This window comes from Pararge aegeria, chromosome 15 (genome assembly GCF_905163445.1).
Source record: "Pararge aegeria chromosome 15, ilParAegt1.1, whole genome shotgun sequence".
Lineage (NCBI taxonomy): Eukaryota > Metazoa > Arthropoda > Insecta > Lepidoptera > Nymphalidae > Pararge > Pararge aegeria.
The window spans coordinates 3302038-3323589 of record NC_053194.1 but is presented as its reverse complement, the minus strand read 5'-3'; the positions used below and the strand labels follow the sequence as shown (position 1 = coordinate 3323589).

The window sequence follows — 21552 nt, the reverse complement described above, 5'->3', positions numbered from 1 at the left end:
ATGCAGGTTCCTCACGATGTTTTCCTTCACCGTCGAAGAAAGTGATATTTTTAATTACTTAAAACGCACATAACATAGACGATTAAAACGGCTTTAAATACATATGAAATTTGCTACTTTGAAGGATTAAAAGTCACTAATAAATGTTTTAATTGTTAGGATTTATTTGGCAATTCTTCCAGCATTTACTTCTATATACCGAATTTAGATAACGGTAAAATAATAATATAATACTAGTTTTTATTACCCTGGAATCCCAAACTAGGATATCCAGTTTCATGGGGGTCAGTGTCTTTCCATATGTGCATCGAGATTAGAGAAAAATCAGAGAGAATACATATTTAAAAGATAGAAAAATATCTGTAATATGAATAGTTTTATAAATAGCTTTATCTAGTATCTTTTGACGGCCGTTTAGCGCAGTGGGCCAATGACCAGTGACACTGCTTTCTGAGTCGGAGGCCGTGGTTTCGATTCCCACACCTAGAAAGTGTTTGTGTGATGAACATGAATGTTTTTTAGTGTCTGGGAGTTTATCTGTATGTAACAAGTATTTATGTATATTATTCATAACACAAAATCTTCCAGTTAAGAATTAAAGTTAATGAATGAGCAGCTATTTTTTGTGGTACACTAGCGTTCAATTATTAGGTACTAAACAAATAATTTGCAATTAAATAAGATTGCTATTATAAATTGAGATCTCAAGTTACCTATCTCTTAAGTAGGGAACAAAACGCACATTTACAAATAAAAGTTAAAATCGGTTCTGTGGTTTTGAATTCCATCCTGGAAAAACATTAAATATTATAGATATATATTTAATTATGACTTACCATTTAGTCAGCGAACAAATAAAGCGGCTCGTTTGCTGTTATTATTCTGGCATGCTTTACAAATACCAATATTTGAGGCGTAATTCTTATTATTACCGAAACAAATATAGCCCATGTTACTCACTTAGATTGTAGGCTCCCATACACAAAAGTTAAAAAAGTTTGGAAAATCCAAAAGTGCACGCCTCATAATCTAATTTTTTTCACAATAAAATTGAATTTTTTTTAACTGAAACTCAATGCTCATTACAATTTTTTTTTTTCATATTAATTATTATTCATTTTTTGTAAACAAGACACGGGAATGTCATAATGATTGCACATTGAAAGTTACAATTAATATTAGCTAGAATAATTACATGGAAATTTAACGACAGTGAATTGAACGCTCATATTTACTAAGAAATTATGTCGTGTGTTACTTTAGATAATTAAAAAAAAATTATTTCGATACGATCATTTTTTCGACCAATTTTGATGCCACATACACCCGTCCATACACGGACGTCCAGAAAAGATTATGTTTAATGTTATTATTTCCTATGTTAAACAAAAAAATTGTTATTGAAATGTATTTTATGTGCCTGATAAATTATTTGACTTGATATTAGTGTACTCAAATTAACCTGTAAGTGCAATATATGTGGTATAATTTAATAGTAATTGGTACTTTTTATTTTTTTGTTGTACGTTGGTAGCATTAAATTGTCACTCAAGATGTCAACCGTTGAAAGATGTAATGTCAGTCAGAGTTGTCAAACGTAATAAAAGATGTACGCCGTGTTTTGTTTTTGTTTCCATCAAGAAATATAAAAAAGTGAGTGTTTCGCCCCAATTCTTTGAAATATTCCACATATATATAACAAAAAAGTCAGTTTCGAGAAAACTGCTTTTTTTGAAATGTCGAGAGTAGAGCACAACCTCAACGCTTCGCTTATGAGGCGTGCAATAGCTTTTGAGTTTATCTAGTATGTACAATACACACAGTGCACAGTAACGAATTGTAATACTAAACACTAATTTGTAATGTAAGTGTTGAAGCGAGACAAACATATTATTATACCGCTTCGCTTTTTTCATTCTTATATTTTCATCTTATCCCTGAACACCGCGTTGACAGAATAAACTAGTAAGCTATAAAGATGATAGTGTTATTAATCATTTAGCTCAAAAGACAAGTGGGGGAAAAAGTCTGACTTTAACGTTGATAAAACACTTGGCGGGTATTAAAAATGTTTTATGGAAAGGTTCGTTGTCCGACGTGCCATTATGATGATATGGTGATACTTTCAAAAGTATATCTCCAACTGATAGTAATATAAATTTTAAATGAAATTTATGGACTTACTCTGAATTAAAGTTTAATTGGCATCCTTAATATAAAAGTTTATAATTTTGGAATTTATTGACCTATTGTCAAAAATTTTAAAATAATACTCTTTTAAACGAAGGTAGAAAGCCCCATTTTAGAAATTCATAGCAATATTTCAACACATATAAATCATCATCATCATGGTTGGGGGTCGACCAACGCTACGATACGGTGCGGGGTTGCCATCCTAACACCTTGGGACACCAACGCCCATCGGTTCTCCGAGCTATGTGTCCCGCCCATTGCCACTACGCGACTCCTTGAGCAATGTCGGTTACTCTATTTCTTCTATGGATCTCCTCATTTCTGATTTAATCACGTGGAAATAGCCTCCTTATGAGTGCACCATAATCATTACTAGAACTGATTGAAGTCCGCTGCTTGACATAGTATTTTGTACGGAGTTTCTATACTCACGGTTCTGGGACGCTTTTTTCCAGCAGCTCCATGCAACTAGTTTTATTTAGTCTGTCCATTTTGTTGAGTGTTGACAACGTTGCGTTACACGATTAACCAAACCAGCAATCCGGGAACCCATCGTCCGACCAAAATGAATAGAAAGATGCACAGTAACATACAAAGTTTATGTTTGAGTTAAATTTAAAATACACTTTGTTTTATTTATCCAGACCATTATGAACTTTCTTAAAGTAAAAAATATCGTTAAGAAGAATGGTAGGTTCTGCCATTTAATTAGTCACAGTAATACCACTTGAAAGACAATTAATAGGAAAAAACGCTAACTGAACAGCGATAAAACGTCGGATTCTAAAATGTTTTATGCTCGGGTTCACTGTCCGCTATCTGCCATATAGATAAAAGTCCCCCATTATTTTAACTGTAACAGTTTTTTGCTACCTTTCGACTATTCTGTCTGGAGTTCGGAATATGAATTAAATGCGCGAATATTTTTAGTGAGTTAAAAATCAATAGCGACCGTCTATACCTTTATTTGCATTTTATTCGGATTTTAAATATTAATGGTTTATCGACGGCAAACGTCGAAGATTGTCTGAAAATATCATATTTAAGCGATTCTGCTTAATGGGTTGTCGGATTTATTTATTACTATTGATATATTTATTCATTATTACTAGCTGATGCCAGTGATTTATTAGTCCACCAAGACAAGAAAGCTGTGTTGTTTACTGTGTCTGGAGTTGCACATTCGTCTGAGTGATATGTAAAGAAGAAAGAAAGTATACATACTTTATTGCAAACAAAGAAACACATGCAAACACAACATAAAACAATACATTGATACATTTTTTTTTATTCCAGTAAAATTAAGCCCTTAACTACAATCTCACCTGGTGGTAAGATATGATGCAGTCTAAGAAAAGGCTAACCTGAGTATGGTAGTTATACCCCTAATAGGTTTCTACGCGTCATCACACCGGAACACTAAATCGCTTAGCGACACTTCTTTGTCAGTAGGGTGTTAACTAGCCACGGCCAGAAATTATAAATTCCCAAATTGCCCTACTTAAATTCACAGCGCTCACCGTTGCGCCAACGAAGTCGCCAAAATTGGAAAGTGTTTGTGTGATGAACAACAATGTCTGGGTGTTTATATGAATATGGAATATTATTTATAAAATAAGTATTATACATAAGTATTCATATTTATGTATATAATTTATAAAAATATTCATCAGTCATCTTAGTACCATAACACAAGCTACGCTTACTTTGGGGCTAGATGGCGATGTGTGTATTGTCGTAAAAAAAAAAATGTTTCTTAGTAGAATGAGCAACTGTGACTGTAGTTATGAGTTCACCGCCCTTTCAGAGAGACCCGAGTTCGACTTCAGGCATACATCTCTTACTTTTCGACGTTATGTACGTTTTAAGTAAATTAATATATTATTATATAATACTATTGTTATTCCAATACAGGGTAGCCATTGACTGCAATCTCACCTGGTAAGTGATGATGCATGTCTAAGAGATGTCTAAGATGGTAGCGGGCTTACCTGTTAGGGAGTATGGTAGTCAAAATTCAAATTCAAATTCAAAATTAATTTATTTCAAGTATGCACTTTTAAAAACAAGTCAGTCTGTTTGTAGTGACTCTACCACCGCTATAACTAGGAGGTCTCGGGTCCGATTACCAGCAGGTACAATTTTGGCATTTATAATTTTTGAATTTTCTCTGGTCTGGTCTGGTGAACGACAAAGACGTGCCGCTAAGCGATATAGTGTTCCGGTGCAATGTCGCGTAGAATGACTACCATATTCCCTAACAGGTTAGCCCGCTACCATCTTAGACTGCATCATCACTTACCACCAAGTGAGATTGCATGCAAGGGCTAACTTGTAGTGTGGAATTTAAAAAAAAGTTGTGGGAATCAAACCCACCGCTTGGCTTTGAAAGCAACGTCTCCCCACTGCAAAACTCAGCCGTCGAAACTCATCTATGTTATAATATTAGTAGGTATTGAGTTCGAAAGTCGAACGATAGACTATTGATTTCCAGACATTGACATTAATAGTCCTACAAAGGCCGCTTAGCTTCAATTGTAAACCCATCTACTAGTACAGTTGTGTGTGTTTCTAAATATTGGATAGAAGCAGGCGTTACTTTGCGGAAATCCATAATATATTATGAAAATAAAGCTTAATTTGCTATACTCCGCGAACATCAGGAGAATCTGTATGGTGTGTGCGGTACTTCAATCGGTATACTCCACACCAAACAGATCCTCGAAAAAGTCGAGCCTACACGGTCAAGCTCACCGTTTCTAAATATTGGATAGAAGCAGGCGTTACTTTGCGGAAATCCATAATATATTATGAAAATTAAGCTTAATTTACTATACTCCGCGAACAGCAGGAGAATCTGTGGTGTGTGCGGTGTAATTTATAATTACTTCAATCCGTATACTCCACACCAAACAGATCATCGCAAAGTCAACATCTCCTGAGGATGCTCCGGTTTCGAAGCGAAATGTGCGTAGAGGGTACATTGCCGAAGGTAGGAGGAGTAAAGGAGGGTAGATTCCTCTGGTAACTTGAAAAGAACCTTTATCGTTTTGCGAAAAAATCTTTCAAGATTAATTTCACCATCTAATTAACTACAATTTTCCTCTTAGAGGATTTCTTCGGTCTTTGTTTTAATCTTTATCGTCTTTTGACGTAACGTTGTTCACGTGATTAATCGAAGTCTTTTATAAAGCCTTTTTTATTTTGAGATAAAAATTAGAAAGCTTAGTCACAAAGTCAACTCCAAAAATTGGATACATTTTTATTATAAGTAGGAAGACATAAGTATTTCACGCTTATCATTAAAAGTTTAATTTATTGAAATGGCGCTTTTATTGATTGGCTGTTCTTGTTGATTATGAACACAAACTTAACTTTTAACGCTATTGTCTGTGTATACTTTAAGTTGGATAAAGAAGAAATACTTTCAGTTAATATAAAGTTATGTTCAGAACAAAAAGAAAAGTAGACTGTACTGCCACAAAAATTATACACGACAAAGACAAATAACCGAAAACATTCCCAAAGACAAACGTATAAAGTTACCAACTTCATTCGTACAAAATAACCTTGTACTGAACCCAGCTAAATCATCCCAACAATTTACATGACAAATCGCGCCTATCTCAGCAGGCAAGCTTTGCCAAGACAATCTTCGTACTCTTTTACTTAGATAATACTACATGATACCACGGTACGCCAGACAAATTGCCTCATTATTGTTTTTCATTTACGCGGGAATCCCCCTCGCGCAAAGTTTATAGCATCCGCTTTGGCAAATGGCTGTTCTTTGCCAAGGCGATGTAGTTCCTAATTTGTGGGATTGACTCAACTGATAGTTGCTCCCCGGATAATGCTTTATTGCGTAGCCCATAGAGCTATCAAGGCGTTCAGGAAAGGGACAATCCATGGCGCATCCATTCTATCATAAAAATGAGTACGGGACTCACACATAAATATACATATATTTTTTTAATGTAATAATTGACGGATCAAGCAAATAACCCAACTGATGATATGAGTGAAACTATAGCCTACAAACAGAGCAGTACTCCGGTGAGTATGCAAAGAACACGTCCTACAAATTATCGCCCTGTGTTCGTCAACCTGAGTTGTAGGTGTTAGGCATCATGTGTCTGTAATTACACCGCCAACCTCGCTTTATACAGCAATACTGTAACACAGCAATGCAAATGAGTGTAACCATAGCCTACAAACAGAGCAGTACTTCGCAGAATATGCAAAGAACACGTCCTACAAATTATCGCCCTCTGTCCGTCAACCTGAGTTGTAGGAGTTAGGTATCATGTGTCTGTAATTACACCGCCAACCTCGCTTTATACAGCAATACTGTAACACAAAAATGCAAATGAGTGTAACCATAGCCTAAAAACAGAGCAGTACTCTGCTGAGTATGCAAAGAACACGTCCTACAAATTATCGCCCTCTGTCCGTCAACCTGAGTTGTAGGAGTTAGGTATCATGTGTCTGTAATTACACCGCCAACCTCGCTTTATACAGCAATACTGTAACACAAAATGCAAATGAGTGTAACCATTGCCTAAAAACAGAGCAGTACTCTGCTGAGTATGCAAAGAACACGTCCTACAAATTATCGGCCTGTGTTCGTCAACCTCAGTTGTAGGAGTTAGACATCTTGTGTCCGTAAGAACACCGGCAACCTCGCTTTATATAGCAATGCAAATTTTGGATTAACATATAAATTGTTGATAAGTTTATGAATACTGCTGGAAATGATCTTGCGTCATATTTAAAAATAGCCTGCTCAAAATCAACAGGCCTTTCCATCAAGAAATTTTCCGTAGGAAACAACCTAAGAGTCAAGAAATTGGCTTTGTTAACTCCACCTTTTGAGAGCATGTGATGCAGCATTATATTCCATGTATAGATAACTCTTTTCACCTAAGAATAAGACGGGTTGAAGAGAATAAACATTTTGGGCTGAAACGTCTAAACTTAATTGTTTATTAAAAAAATCCATCATGTCAAATCGATTTCCTTCTCCCTACAAGGCGTACCTATTTTCTACTGATAAAATACCGGCAAGAAACTCAGCAGTTGCTCTTTTGCAACATTAGTATTTTACGTTCATTATTATATCTTGTGAAAGATGAGAGCGGAGTTCAAGGAATTTCGTTATTAAGACTAAATCATTGCCGCGCTCTATTTATCTTTATAGAAACAACAGAATTACTAAGAACTAAGAACAAGGAATATATTTCTAATAAAATAAACACCTGAAAATAAACTGCTAATTCTTAAGATGCAAAAATACCTCGAAATTTTTTTAAAACAATGATATTTATTTCACTTTATTAATTAATTTTATTTTATTTAAATAAATAAAATGGATTCATAAAAAAGCATTTTTAATTCCTTGGTTGACAAGTACAGAAAAAATCAACAGAAAAATTTACTTTATAAGAATATAAGTTTTTGCAAATTTGTTTCGTTAAATAACATTTTTTTGACAAATTGCGTTATGTAACCTAGGACCCCTTGTAGGTAAAGGCCTCCTCCATTTCCTGTCACTCAACTTAGTTTTGCGCTCTTTCAAGCTAGTTTTCAACGGTCACACTCTCAATTTCATTTCTTCATTTTAATTAGGTACAGTAAAAAAGGTCTTACAAAATATTATATCGTTATAACATTCATAACACTCACTTAAATGTTCTAATGTAATGCGCCCGACTAGGGCTGCGTGAAGTAAACTTTGCCAGTACCATTAATGCTATTGGAATGCTCATAAGCCTTAATAGAATAGCCCGAGGCTGTTAAGGCTTAAATGGACTTCATGCTGCCATCAATGCTCTGTCGCAATGAAGTTCGGTGTTATCTTAATGTTGGTGAATTTGAAATGGGCAGCGATTCACTCATGAATTAATTATGCCTGAGGATTGGAGTTAATGAGGTTGGTAATTTGATTTTAGTTTTTTTTTTATTTTAACTATCCCTCTAATGTACTCTCATGTGGTACGTGAAAGCATGATGATGCATGTTTAATCAATAGCCACCCTAAGGGCCACTGTTGACCACTGCGCCAATCGGCCGATTGGCGCAGTGGTCAACCAACCTGCTCTCAAAGTCCAAGGCCGATTTAAAAAAGTGGAAAATGTTCGTGTGATAAACATAAATGTTTTTTAGTGTCTGAGCTTTTATCCGTATATTATAAGTATTTATGTATATTATTAATAGAATATGAATAATAATATAATCGCGTTTTGCAATGTAAAAAAAACCCAGTTACAGGGATGTTAGAGGGGTGTTACATTAAACCCGTAACTCTAATGGGTTTGCACGTAGCATTGTACCTGTACGCTAAATCGCTTTGCGCCACATCTTTGTTAGTACAGGTAATTTACCATAGCCAACAGATCAGACTAGAGAAAATTCTGAGTTTTCCCAAATACCCGAACCCGTGAATTCTAAATTATAGGATCATACCGCACACCAGAGTGATCGATAATGTAAAGCAAAATGTAATAAAATAATAGGAGAATCCAAGAAGCCCAGTTTTCCCAGTGATTACTTAAACATTTCTATCAACCAGCAGCTGAAATCAAAGCTCGAAGTTTGCAAACGGCTAAGCCGATATTGATATAACATAGCTTATATATAAATAAATAAAAATCCTCATTATAAATAAATAAATAAATAAATAAATATACTAAGACAATACACACATCGCCACCTAGCCCCAAAGTAAGCGTAGCTTGTGTTATGGGTACTAAGATGACTGATGAATATTTTTAGGAATTATATATAAATAAATACTTAGAAAATACATATAAACACACAGACACTGAAAAACACTTATGCTCATCACACAAACATTTTCCAGTTGTGGGAATCGAACCCACTTCTTGGACTCAGAAAGCAGGGTCGCTGCCCACTGCGCCAGTCGGCCGTCAATTGATTCCGCAAAACACGGTACAGACAAACCAATAAACCGATCAAACAAATAATACACAATATAACGATTTCCCCGGCGCAGCGGTGAGCACTATGTTGTTATATGTGGGAAGGCCCAGGTTCGATTTCCGGAAAGGGTTATTTCGAAATAATAATTGCGAAATTTTCTTTAGTTTAGAACCTAGATCATTAATTTAATAGATTACTGTATATACACACTAGCCAAGATAGTATAAAATAATTATTCGCTATTGGATATAGATATTAAAAGAAAAAAGAAAAGAAAGGACTAAGAGTATTTGTAAAGCAAAATTGCTATGAAAACGTAAGATTTACTCACGTTTTTGACCGTTTTTCATCCTTGACCAATGAAATGAACTTAAATCAAAAGCTGACCTAAGAATCAAGCCCGGTTTTTTGTCAGCTCATTCATCAAGGTGCCCGTTGAAAATTGAGCTGTTCTGAAATAAGTACCTCCGCTAAATTGTTTCCGATATCTTTATAATATTATTCTTTTAAAAACGTGCAAGATGAATTTTGTCAGAGAATCGAGTGTAGATAAATGTGACAGGTCAAGTCTGAGCAAACTCTGCATATCGTTTGCGAAAGGTGCAGAAGTCATTGGCGGGATTAAGTAAATGCTTTTATAATATGATACCCAAGGTAATTTAGGGCCATATGCATAAGTTTAATCAAACCACATTAAATAAATACTGGCTACTTTACGATTGTTGAATTTCTTAACGACAAGGCTGCTTGGAAGAAGACTCCGCTCTCATCTCTCACAATATTTAAAATTCTAAAGATTGTAAACTCTTAATTGATGTTGTGATTGTTGTTATTTTGGTGGAATATGCCTTCCGAACCGGTGGTAAAGTAACTGCAAACAGACTGACTTGACGTTTCAAAAGTGCTTATAAACTGGGCCTACTAATTTTTGGGAGTTTATGTAGGAAGAACGGAAGAACTTTGGGAACCGGGTCAGTTAAATATAATAGTACTACTTCAATATTCATACTTCAATATACCTAATAAGAAGTCGTTAATATCCCACACATAGGTATTTCTAGTGTGCTAAACATAAAGCTGAAAAGTTGTTTTTTTATAGATTACTTATCTCATGAACTGCTGCATGAAAGTCGGATTTAAATAGTCGTATAATAAAAATATTGTTTTCAATTATTTATTTCTTAGGAAAGGTTTGAATGAATCACGCTGCGACCCTTAGGAGCTAAGCAATGGGCGGCCGAGGTGACATAATATATTTTTTATAGCCGACTGGCATAGTGGACAGCGATCCTGCTTTCAAGTGGTTTGGTGTCCAAGGCCGCAGGTTCGATTCCCACAACTGGAAAATATTTGTATGAGGATCGATTCCCGACAGGGACGATTTGGGAATTTATAATTTATGAATTTTCTCTGCCTCTAACAGGTTAGCCCACTCTTATCTTATCAAGGGCTAACTTGTAGTTAAATAAAATAGTTCAAAAATCCTACATAATATTGTTATAGCAACAGTGCTCAGTAATGAGTTTTCAGGAAAACTGAGCCTCGAGTTGAGTGCTTTAGTCTTTTTTTTCGGGTCAAGGCAAAAGATATGAAATAATATCAAGCAACTTTTCATATAAATCCAACAAAATAAGAACTGACAAAGCCACAAAAGACGCTAAGCATGTGTGACAGTACGAAGTATGTCCTTGCTACGTCACCATAATAACTTCCTTAGTATAAACGGCATAACCTTTACATTTTAGCACACGATTTCCAACCTTAAACGTGCAAGTTTAGATTCACTTTTCAATGCCTGGTGGGATGTAATCGGTGTAGCTTTTGAAGGATTAATATATTTTCTCTGCGTGTCTCCATTACTGGGGACGCGGCTGGGAAACTATTTTTCGGTTGTTACAATAAAAAAGTCGTGGGCGTAATATAGTGTGAAGGGACGTGACTAGAAATTGGTGGGGATGTGTGCTGCAAGTTTGGAAAGTTACCTAATACCTTCGTAAATTCGATGTGGTACCTTGGGACCCAAAATACATATTCCGAACACAAGCTCAAGTGGCTACTAAATTCTCATCGTTTCATGTTCTACTGACTCAAAAAATTAGAGCGCTGTTTAACCTGTTTGTTGACTATGGTTTTAATTTTTGATGGGAAACTTTTTATGAAAGACTACCCTGCGGCTTCGCCCGCGTAATTTTGGTAGGCAGCGCACTGCTACATAGTCCACACCTATAGTCATTTACGATATTTTGAGATTTTTTGTCATACATTTTTTTATCTTACATAATTTTTTTTTTTAATGAAAAGTATTCTATATTATTTCTAATACCTCTCAGAATTTATATAAAAAGTTTTATGAAGATCGGTTTAGTAGTTTTCGCGTGAAAGCGTTACAAACAAACTTCATTCACATTTATAATATTAGTAGGGATGTGATGTGTGGTGACCGCAGATCCAAATACAGTTGTCACCAACCCTCCTCTTCCCGCGGTCGTCGTACGAGGCGACTAAGGGAATTTAACGGAGACAGGGCAACAGCGCCCTCTATGCTACTATTGACATGTACTATAATCACTAACAGCGTGGTTATCATGGGCATATACTCTCGATGGAAGAGGCCTTTAGTCGAGTAGAATGATGATCGTGTGAAACCTATTATGGGCGGCAAATTTTGCAACAAGAATTGAGATTTAAATTTTAAGAACATGTCAGCAGACAAATCTTTATGAATCCCAACCAAATTGTTTGACATGCAAAGTAATGTTTTATTGTGTATCTCAGTTCAGTTGAACTATAGTATTTTATCTTTCTTAATGACATTTTTCTTGTTCCAGATAAGGACTCTAGATTTGGCACTTGTATCAATATACCGTGGAGGTGTGGAACTGGCTTCTGTCAGCCAGTATTCCGGTTCACCATACAACACAACCGACAGGTATTTATTCTAGAAATAAATTCCAACCTGGCAACAATGCCGGGCTAGATGATGATATTGTGTGTATTGTGGTAGTATATTTATTTATTTATATTTAAAAATGGCACCACATGGGAAACCGCATATTGCATTGATTAAAAAAAACTAGGTTCGCACGGTATGATGCTAGAATTCTATCCATGCCTAATACAATCTGTTCCGGTATTTTAAAGTTATGTTTGAAAAAAGAACCTCACATATATAATTAGAAACCTTGAAAATACACGTCTTCTTTTTGGGGCAGCCTTAAAAAAAGATAATAAATAATTATCATAAAACCTTATACTAATATATAAAGCTGAAGAGTTTATTTGTTTGTTTACTTGAATGCGATGATCTCAGGAACTACTGTTCCGATTTAAACAGTTCTTTCAGTGTTGAATAGCCCATATACCGAGGAAGGTTATAGGCTTTAAATCATCACATTAAGACCAATAGGAGCATAGCACCAATGAAGAATGTTTTCAAATCAGGGTTTCGATGAAATCATGTAAGACAAAGTTTTTCCCCAAAAAAAGACCGCGGTAGCATACTCGTATGTATATCTTTTAAAGTTGACCTATAAGCGGACAAACCCGCGAGGGACCGCTAGTAAATACGTATTATTAAGCCCAACTGAAGGTTCTAAATCAGGACAAATCAGGTAGATAATAGTAACTTTTAGTATACTTATTCTAGAAAAATAATTATCAAACTTCATTCGACAATTCCAAAGAAATAACCTCTCTTATTTTCCACTCTCTCCTAACTAGATTGAAAAGGGTATCATCTAAAGTTGAAACAATAATAGCGTTCGTTAATAGAAAAAGAATACGAACTCAATAAAACTCAGAGCTCACTAATGTCTATTCAATCTTTTTCGTGAAGTATTTTCGGTAGAGAATAGTTTGGAAACAACAAAGGCAATAACTGCTTCAGTGGTGCTAAAAGTACGAAAGTTCTTGCCGAAGAGTGTAAGAAACACGCACAACTTTTGTTATCTAGTTCAAGTAAAAAGATGCTAGCGTTTCTATATATTCTTTTTAACATTCAACATATTTTCTGAATGTTGTTTATAAAGAGCATGCAACCGAATTACGAATTAATGTTGAAGGGTGCATGAGTATATTTCATAAGGAATCACCCTGTAAAAGTATTAAATCAAAAAAGCATACTTTTTTACGTTTCCATACAAACGAATCCATAACATTTTAAGTGTTTATTCATGACAACCCTATTGAAGATAAAAGACCAACACGCGCTTAGTACCTACGCTATGCCACGCGTACCTAATATTGTTACAGAAGTCACATGATTTTAATTTTGCATGTGACATTAGGGTTGCATCTGATTTATTTCACTAAAAACTATGCCCGTGTTATACTCAGAAAATATAAGGTTTTCGGTTTCACTTACAGATAAGTCTCAGAAACAGTACATAATGTACCTCTAAAGCCTGTGAAGTATAATTTCGGTTTTTAGTGACACGTTGTATATGCGATATCCGCGAAAAATGCCTTCTATAAGTCTATTTGAATAAATAATGTTTTGACTATGACTTTTAAGGAATCAAATCCGCTGCCTCGTATAACTTGGACTTATCAAACCAACTTGGAAAGCAAGAAGATTAGTCTGGAACCAAATTAAACCTACGAAGAGTTCGCGGAAAGATCGCGATCCGTATAATTAAATTTCCCAAAAGTGCCTGTATCGCACATAGGAGTCACGCACTTACACCATCGCGTGAACACCCCTTAACACTTACATTTGTAAATTCAATTTGCTCTTGGGGGCTAATGTAAAAGCTTCGTTAGCGAAGACGATTTCATAAGAAAACTTTTGCTAAATTCGTATAGAATTAAGTATATAAAAGTTTCTGAATTTGGAATCGCAGTTGTTTATTTTTAAGCGAAGCTTTTTAGCGCTATTTTGCGGCACTTGAGATTTTTGAATGAAACTCGATGAGAAAATTAAAAAATTGAATTGTAGATCAACTCAATTCATGTTGGATTTACGATTTTACTGAATACAAGCAAATTTTATTTGTATTATCTGTTACAATAGAACTAAAAATGTTTATCTAAAATATTTCAGATCAATCGGTCAGTAGGAAGATGGTCAAATTTCAGTTACCTAATTTGATCCACACTTAAATATAAAACGTCTCGTCGTTCTTGTCTAGTGGGAGGCCTCTGCAGTGGCTAGTTAACACCCAACCAACAAAGACGTGCCGCTAAAAGATTTAGCGTTTCGGTACGATGTCGCGAAGAAAAACGATAAGGGTTCAAGCATCCAAAACTGCATCATCACTTACCAAGAGGTCAGATAGCAGTGCAGGACTAACTTGTAGTGGAATAAAACGTTCCGTAATGCGTCTTTTTTTTCTTGTAAACACAGAATGACGCGATTTAAAGTTTTTTTTTAGATTAACGGGACTTACTTGTTAAGAAGCTCAATGAAAATACCAGTACGTAATCTGTGATATGACCTAGATAAAGAACGTAGGTACATCTTGTTTGAAAGCAATGCAAAATCGAATGCAACGAGGATGCGGTCAGCGCGCTCGAATCGAATCGAATCCTATTAGTCTCAGTGATCGCATGCACGCTAGAATAAATTGCATTTATGTGTTTAGGAAATAAAATTGTTTGTATTTTAAATTTTTTTGCCGTGATTGGCTAGTCCAATAGTGAAAATACATAAAATAGTGTGCTAGCTTTGAGTAGTAATGTACTACGTTCTAGAGGCGGCGCTTTGTGGTCCACTGGGCTGCAAAATACTAGAATATGAGCGTCCTACGGGCACGCTCGGTAAAACTGCATTAATGTGTTTAGGAAATAGAACTGTTTGTAAAGACACATAAAATATTATGCTAGCTTTGATTAATAATATCATTCGATAGTCGACTGGTTCAACTGGTTGAGTTCCAAGTGACTAGAATCAGTGAGTCTCCGACATTTGCCACAATATTATGCCAAACAGAGTCTATGTGCCATAGATGGCACTAGACTCTGTTTGGAATAATATTAATAAATAAATATTTACCTTTATCTTTGACATTAAAGCTGATGTTGAAAATGTAACAATAATAGTGAGAGTGACGATTACAACATAGTAATGCAAAGGGCAGTCTGTTAAAATGGCTTTAAATGTTAACACTGTGGGTCCAATTAAGAAACGTGGCATATCGAAAACACTGTGTTTTGTAACATTTCAACAGACATCAGTTTGCGTGAAAGCGTGATAAAATACAGCGTACGATACTTTTATTAATAAAGAACTATGAGTTGAAGAGTAATTAAAGCTACGAAAAGCTGTAAGTAAAAGTTGTTGTGGGCTCTTCTTAGACCAGGGCGCGTTTGGAACCCTCCTACTCGTAGCTTTACTTTTAAGTTAACGAATGCAGTTATCACCATCAAAAACATTAGTGTAAAATGTTAAATGTATAAACGCTTTATAAGTGCCTGTGATAAGGTGTACGGTCTACATAAGGACATGAATAAAACATTATTGAATTTGAATTTGAATTTGAGGAAGTGCATTATAGCTTTATACGGCATGGTAATTGTATAGGTAAGATGGCATTTAAGTCGGAGTAAACCCAATTGTTTTTAATGAAAATGATATTCGTGGACCATCTTTTTAAGTAAATATAATGATGTATTATCAGGTATCAAGCTTGCAGCACAGTGATACAATTCCCTCTTGTGAAACTGTACTGAATCTAGATATAATAACATCTCACTGAATAGAGCATAATTATTTATAACAAGGTTTATATGGCTTTGAGTTTTTTTTATAAATAGTTTGCATCAAATTATAACATCTTTGAGTTATTTTTACAAAAGTGTGTTTCTATTGTATATTTGAGTTATTAATATGTAAAATTTGCTTCGAATTATACGAGAATTCAAAATTAAAACTAATTTAGTATATGAAGTATTAATAGAAGTCCTGTATTAATATTAGAAATTCTTAGTCAAAATAGAAAAAAAGGAGAATACACGGCGTCTTGTATAATGTTATCTTAATTATACTGATCTTTATTATCGCGTACATATATAAAAACTAAAATAAAACAGGCACAAAAACATATCTTAATAAATATAATATTTCTCAACCTTGAAAGGTATTCCTGTTTTCTTAAAAACGAATAACTTAAAAAAATAAAATTATATTTTTGCATTATAAAATTCACCCACTGACTATCAGTGCAAGAATATTGTATATGTTTGCACCCAGTATATTATTACCCATATTAATATTATAAACTCAAAAATGTGTTTGTTTGTTTGTTTGTCCTTAACGCTCTAACCAAGCAGTCAATCGACTTGATTTTTGGCATAGACTTATTTGAAAGGACGGAGAGTAACATGCCTCGTTGATCACGAGTTCCTGGTTTCGAATCCCGGGTCAGGCCTATCATAAAGGAGATACGAAGTTGGCGGTGTCAGCCCTCGTGCCTCAGAGAGCACGAAAGGCCGTCAGTCCCCGTTATTATTACTTAATTGTAATAGTCGTTAAAAGCCCACCAACCCGCATCGGAGCAGGGTGGTGGGTCTATGCTCTAAAATCGTCTCTCCTATGTGAGACGAGGTCTGTGCCCAGCAGTGGGGGGTTAATAAATGAATAATTGTAATTCCATAGGTGTTAGTAAACGAAGTGTTCCATAGGTGTAAGTATTAAAAAATATTGTTAAAAAGGTGCTAAAAAGATAATTTTCCCCAGACAGGTGAATCTCAAAATCAGTCTACAGTTGCGAGGATGCTTCAACTGGAGCATGTACCCTCAGAGCGAGCTGGTGGTGTTCGCGAGGGTCAGTGACCCCGCTGTGGACTTAGAGACGACACCTCCAGATGGCCCCTGGTTGGAAGCAACAGCCTCCGCAGTCCCATGGAGTCTGGGCGTGGATATAGCAATTTGGAATGCTGTTGGTATGTATTTGTAGCGGTCTCCACATTACATAACTAGATGGCGCTACATATTTAAGAATCGATCACTACTTATATTCTGTTGGATATTTATTTAAACGATAGTTATCTCAACATATATTTATTAATATGATTAAGATTTTTACAATTGTTGAAAAATATGTAAATTAACATTAAAGCAGACGAGAAACAAATCCTGACGAAAATTTCAGCACATAAACTTTTTAATCCTATACGAATAATTTAACTAGCAGCTTTTTATGTCCCTAACTTCAAATCGTTCCAATCCAATACAATTATGCAACCTCCATGTTTTCATACTTTTATATGTGGAATCTCGTAACATCCTTTATTTGAAGTTAATAATAAAGTTTGTTGGACTTGACAATGGACAAACATTTTCTTTATTCAAAATCAGACTTTAAGTTATAAGTAATAATAATTACAAACTAAAATTTATATTTACAATAAATATAAGTCTAACTATTCACTTATGCTGCTGGCGCCATTGCCCCTTTGAATTGTTAGACTTAGCCGTTGGGCTAAATAATAGGAAAGCAGCGGATTAATTACTTGATAATTCCTAAGATTTATGTATTATTAAATCATTCAGATTATAGTATTACCTATAGATATTGATTTACATAAGTAAACAGAGAACCCTCAGCAAACAATAATTTTGTTTGTTATATTCAAACAGTAAACAGTTCTGTGTTTATTGTCTCAGTTGAGAGTTGAGACCCTGTTTACTTTCAGCCATTTGACCTAATTTCTGAGAACACTCAAAGACGTATCCAATTATACCGTTTCTTGTATTTATACAGATTGTTTATTTAGTGGTTAAAATTTGTTTTGGCACTGTGTCATCATGATCATCATATCAATCCATTACCGGTCCACTACAGGGCACGGGTCTCCTCCCACAATGAGAAGGGGTTAAGGCAGTAGTCCTCCATCACACTTGTCCAGTACGGATGGGCGGACTCTACACTCATTTTATAACATTATGGAGGACTCTCAGACGTTTCTTTACGATGTTTTCCTTCACCATCACGGCAAGTGATTTTATTTACTTAAAACCAACATAACTGTGAAAAGTAAGAAATGCGTGCTGAGATTCAAACAAGGTCCCCCGAAGTGTACATGAAGTTCTACCCACTGGCCTATCAACACCTAACCGATTTCGGATGTCGTGTCGTTGTGAACTACTAGCCTTAAAGTTAGCCCGAAATTAATAATCTATCGAATCAAATATCGTCAGATAATAAGAGCCAGATTGAATTAAATAGATATTGCTATATTTATCTAAGGGGAAAGAGTAGGAAAATAATCATGCTTGACATAAAACCTTTGTAGGGAGTTCCAAAATCTACGGTCTTGGGCTACTTGTTACCCGCGATTCTCAGCGAATCGTTTGATGTCGTCTGTCCACCACGTTGGGGACCAACCAAGGCTGCGTTGTCCGGCTCGAGGTTACTTTGGGAGCCCATCGTTTCTCCGAGCTATGTGCCCCGTCCATTGTCACTTACGCTTCGTGACTCTAGTTGTTTAACGCTATATCGATAACTCTTTCTACGGATCTTTTCTACGGTTTTATCACGTTTAGTATTTCTATACTCCTGACATAGCTCTCTTCATCACCCGCTGAGTGACTCTGAGCTTACTCATGAGGCCCATAGTAAGCGACCATGTTACAGATCTGTAAGTCATTACTGGCCACATTTCCAAAAACTTCGGTCTCCAGGCACGAAATGGATTTTAAACGAAAAGATATCGTGACGTTCCGAACGCTGCCTATCTGAGTTAGCTAAATAAAAAAGGGTAGCAATACTGAATTTAACCTTTTATCGGTAGATTTTGGATTACATTTATCTATAATTTTGGGCGTAAGTGACTCAAATGATACATAGGTACCTTACAGGAAACACAATCCAAATTTAAACAAGAATATTATCATAGTCTGTATTGTTACAGGTTGGGCCGGTTGGGGCGAGTGGGGGGTGTGCAGCAAAACCTGCGGGGGAGGGAAACAGACGAGGCGGAGGTACTGCTCAAGATCCTCTTGTGAAGGATACGGAGAACAAGGGCGGTCGTGTAACTCCTTTGACTGCGAAGGTCAGTTTGTCTTGTTAATTGGAAAAGTTTCTCCCGAAATCGATTCGAAAGACCGCGGCAAATAGAAAAGAAATTGTTATTTTCAATTTACTTGGAAGTTGGTTGTATTTTTGTTTCAATTATGTTACTTTATTTATAAATTCAATTAGATTGGTAGATAGATACTTTAAGTCTTCCCAATATAAATAAAAAGTTGGCCGTCATTCGACTTCCGGCAGATATGAAACATCAAAGTTATTCATAAATTAAAAAAAAAAGTGAAAATAGAAATTAGAGGTTTGTGAAATAAATACAAATACTGTTCTAATTCTGTAGTAAAGCAACATTAGCTTAGTTGTGTGATGACGGCATAACAGAGCGTCATTTCGTTTTCCGTGACGGCAAACGGATTCATTTTACTGCCTGAACACGCAAAAACAGCCGAAAAATGCAAAATAAATTGTATAGAAATTGTCACTCTGTACGAATAAAGCTGTAACCAAATACTTAAAAATAAATATTTTTAATATGACTTTAGATTAACTACAATCATAAAAAAGTGTGTGTACTTATGTACACGCGTTAGAAGCTATACTTCTTTTATTTTAGCATGCAACTGATATATATTGATATTAACTTTTTTTGAAAAACTAAAATGTTGACTATAGCTAACTTCAGGGAGACGGTTTTTTGTGACGGTGTGCGCGCGCATCGTAAAAATGTACCCTCCCTTTTCCCATTTTTCCCTAACGTGTAAAAAGAAGTATAACTTCTAAAGTCAAATTAAAAATGAATTATTGAAATATTAAAGTTAATCTATTCCTGTTCTTTACCTGTAAATACTATGTTCTATGCTACATTGCCTGGAAGAGATCGCTTTTTAGCATATTCTACTTATATTATTTTAATTCCTACCTATTTTGTTATGTCTCGATGTTCAATAAAGTGTATTAATAAGTGTATATATTATAATAACTTATATGCAGGTACGATAAATCCCCTTGCACCTGGAGCAAGGCGGAACTTCCACCCAGCGCAAGCAAGGTGGGGTCCAGTACCAGACAGGCCGCATGCGTTCAGTTTAAGGCCCAACTCATACATATGGATCGCGTCTTCTGAACTATTCGCCGCTGGGAAGACTTTTCCGCGCGAATTCACGCTTTTCATTTCTTTAAGGCTAAGGCCAGAGGTACGTATGAAATATTCATGGTGGTATTACTGGAGCTTTTTACGAAGAGCTGGGGATTGCTATAATCTTTGTTATATCCATTCGGTTACTGTTAAACTAACACCACTGCATAAACGTAATAAAAACTCATACAGAGGTCTGACAAAGCCATCGACCTTTCTGACAAAGACTTATACATAATCATGTGGCGCGTAAGTTAGCCCTAAGCCCTAAAGAAAGCCCTTTTTAGACTATTTGGGCTAAAAGCCCTTTCTAGTTAGCCCAAATAGTCTAAAAAGAAGTTAACATCAAACTAATACAGAAAATTTTGTTGTTTTAACAGAATGGTACGAATGAGTACTAAACATGGGCCCTGTAGGACACCACGTGTACTACCATTTTGCACGTCTCAAATTAACGTAGTTTTAAAACGTAACTACTACCGCCATCACGCGGTAAAGAAAAAAATTCTATGAATGCATCAAAGTTTACTTGCATAGGTATATTTACGAAAGCAACCGAAAACAATTATATGAAATTTACGATAACAATTTTTTACAGCGAGTTACGCGAGTTATGCAAGCTCTTTATAAAGTAAATGTTTCTTATCAAACGTTTTTTTAATTAGCGAGTTCTATCATACTCAGGTGGGAATTTTTTACAAAAAAAACTCTTTTCGAGCTAAATTCTGTTTGCGTGCTAAAACTTTTTTGAACCCTGAATCGCGACACGCTTCAGAAATTTCGCGCTCCCCGAAAAATTTTGTTTCGTAATTTATTTTAATTAGAGCAATGTGAGTGTAAAGAATTTTTATGTTACGCCTAATAAATTTTTAAATTATACACTAGGTAAAGGTTCGTATCACAAAGTTATTTAATACCTCGTATTACGCAATTTAATTTCTCCCTTAAAATCTTCATTCTTATACCGTTATATATTTTTGCCGTAATATATTGTTATTTTCTGCTGTCCGGTTTTACAGAATGTTCTTACTGTGTGATTTTTTAGGTTTTTAGGTTAACAAAGCTTGTGGCTATATTTAAATTATTATATTATGTAATTAAGATCAAATTGAGTACCTTTTTAGATTTTAATATGTTAATTTTGTACAATCTCACAAAGATCTAATTCCTTACACATTCCCTGATACAGAACCATTGTGGTAATTTGTTATTGTCCATCAGTAGCGGGTAAGGTGGCTAAGGTGGGTTTATGTTACAGCTAGAGTACCTTTATCTTTCGGTTTATTTTACTCTGCACTTATATCAAATAGGTGA

General features: G+C 35.3%; 1 protein-coding gene across 1 annotated transcript in view; it reads left to right on the top strand.

The window, feature by feature from the left end:
* LOC120629890 overlaps positions 1-21552 on the top strand; it is a 72119-nt gene that overhangs the window by 43033 nt on the left and 7534 nt on the right. The window contains exons 3-6 of the mRNA XM_039898967.1: positions 11964-12064; positions 16811-17016; positions 18988-19128; positions 20094-20296. Coding sequence (XP_039754901.1) covers positions 11964-12064; positions 16811-17016; positions 18988-19128; positions 20094-20296 — 651 coding nt within the window. The remainder of the gene's footprint in view (positions 1-11963; positions 12065-16810; positions 17017-18987; positions 19129-20093; positions 20297-21552) is intronic.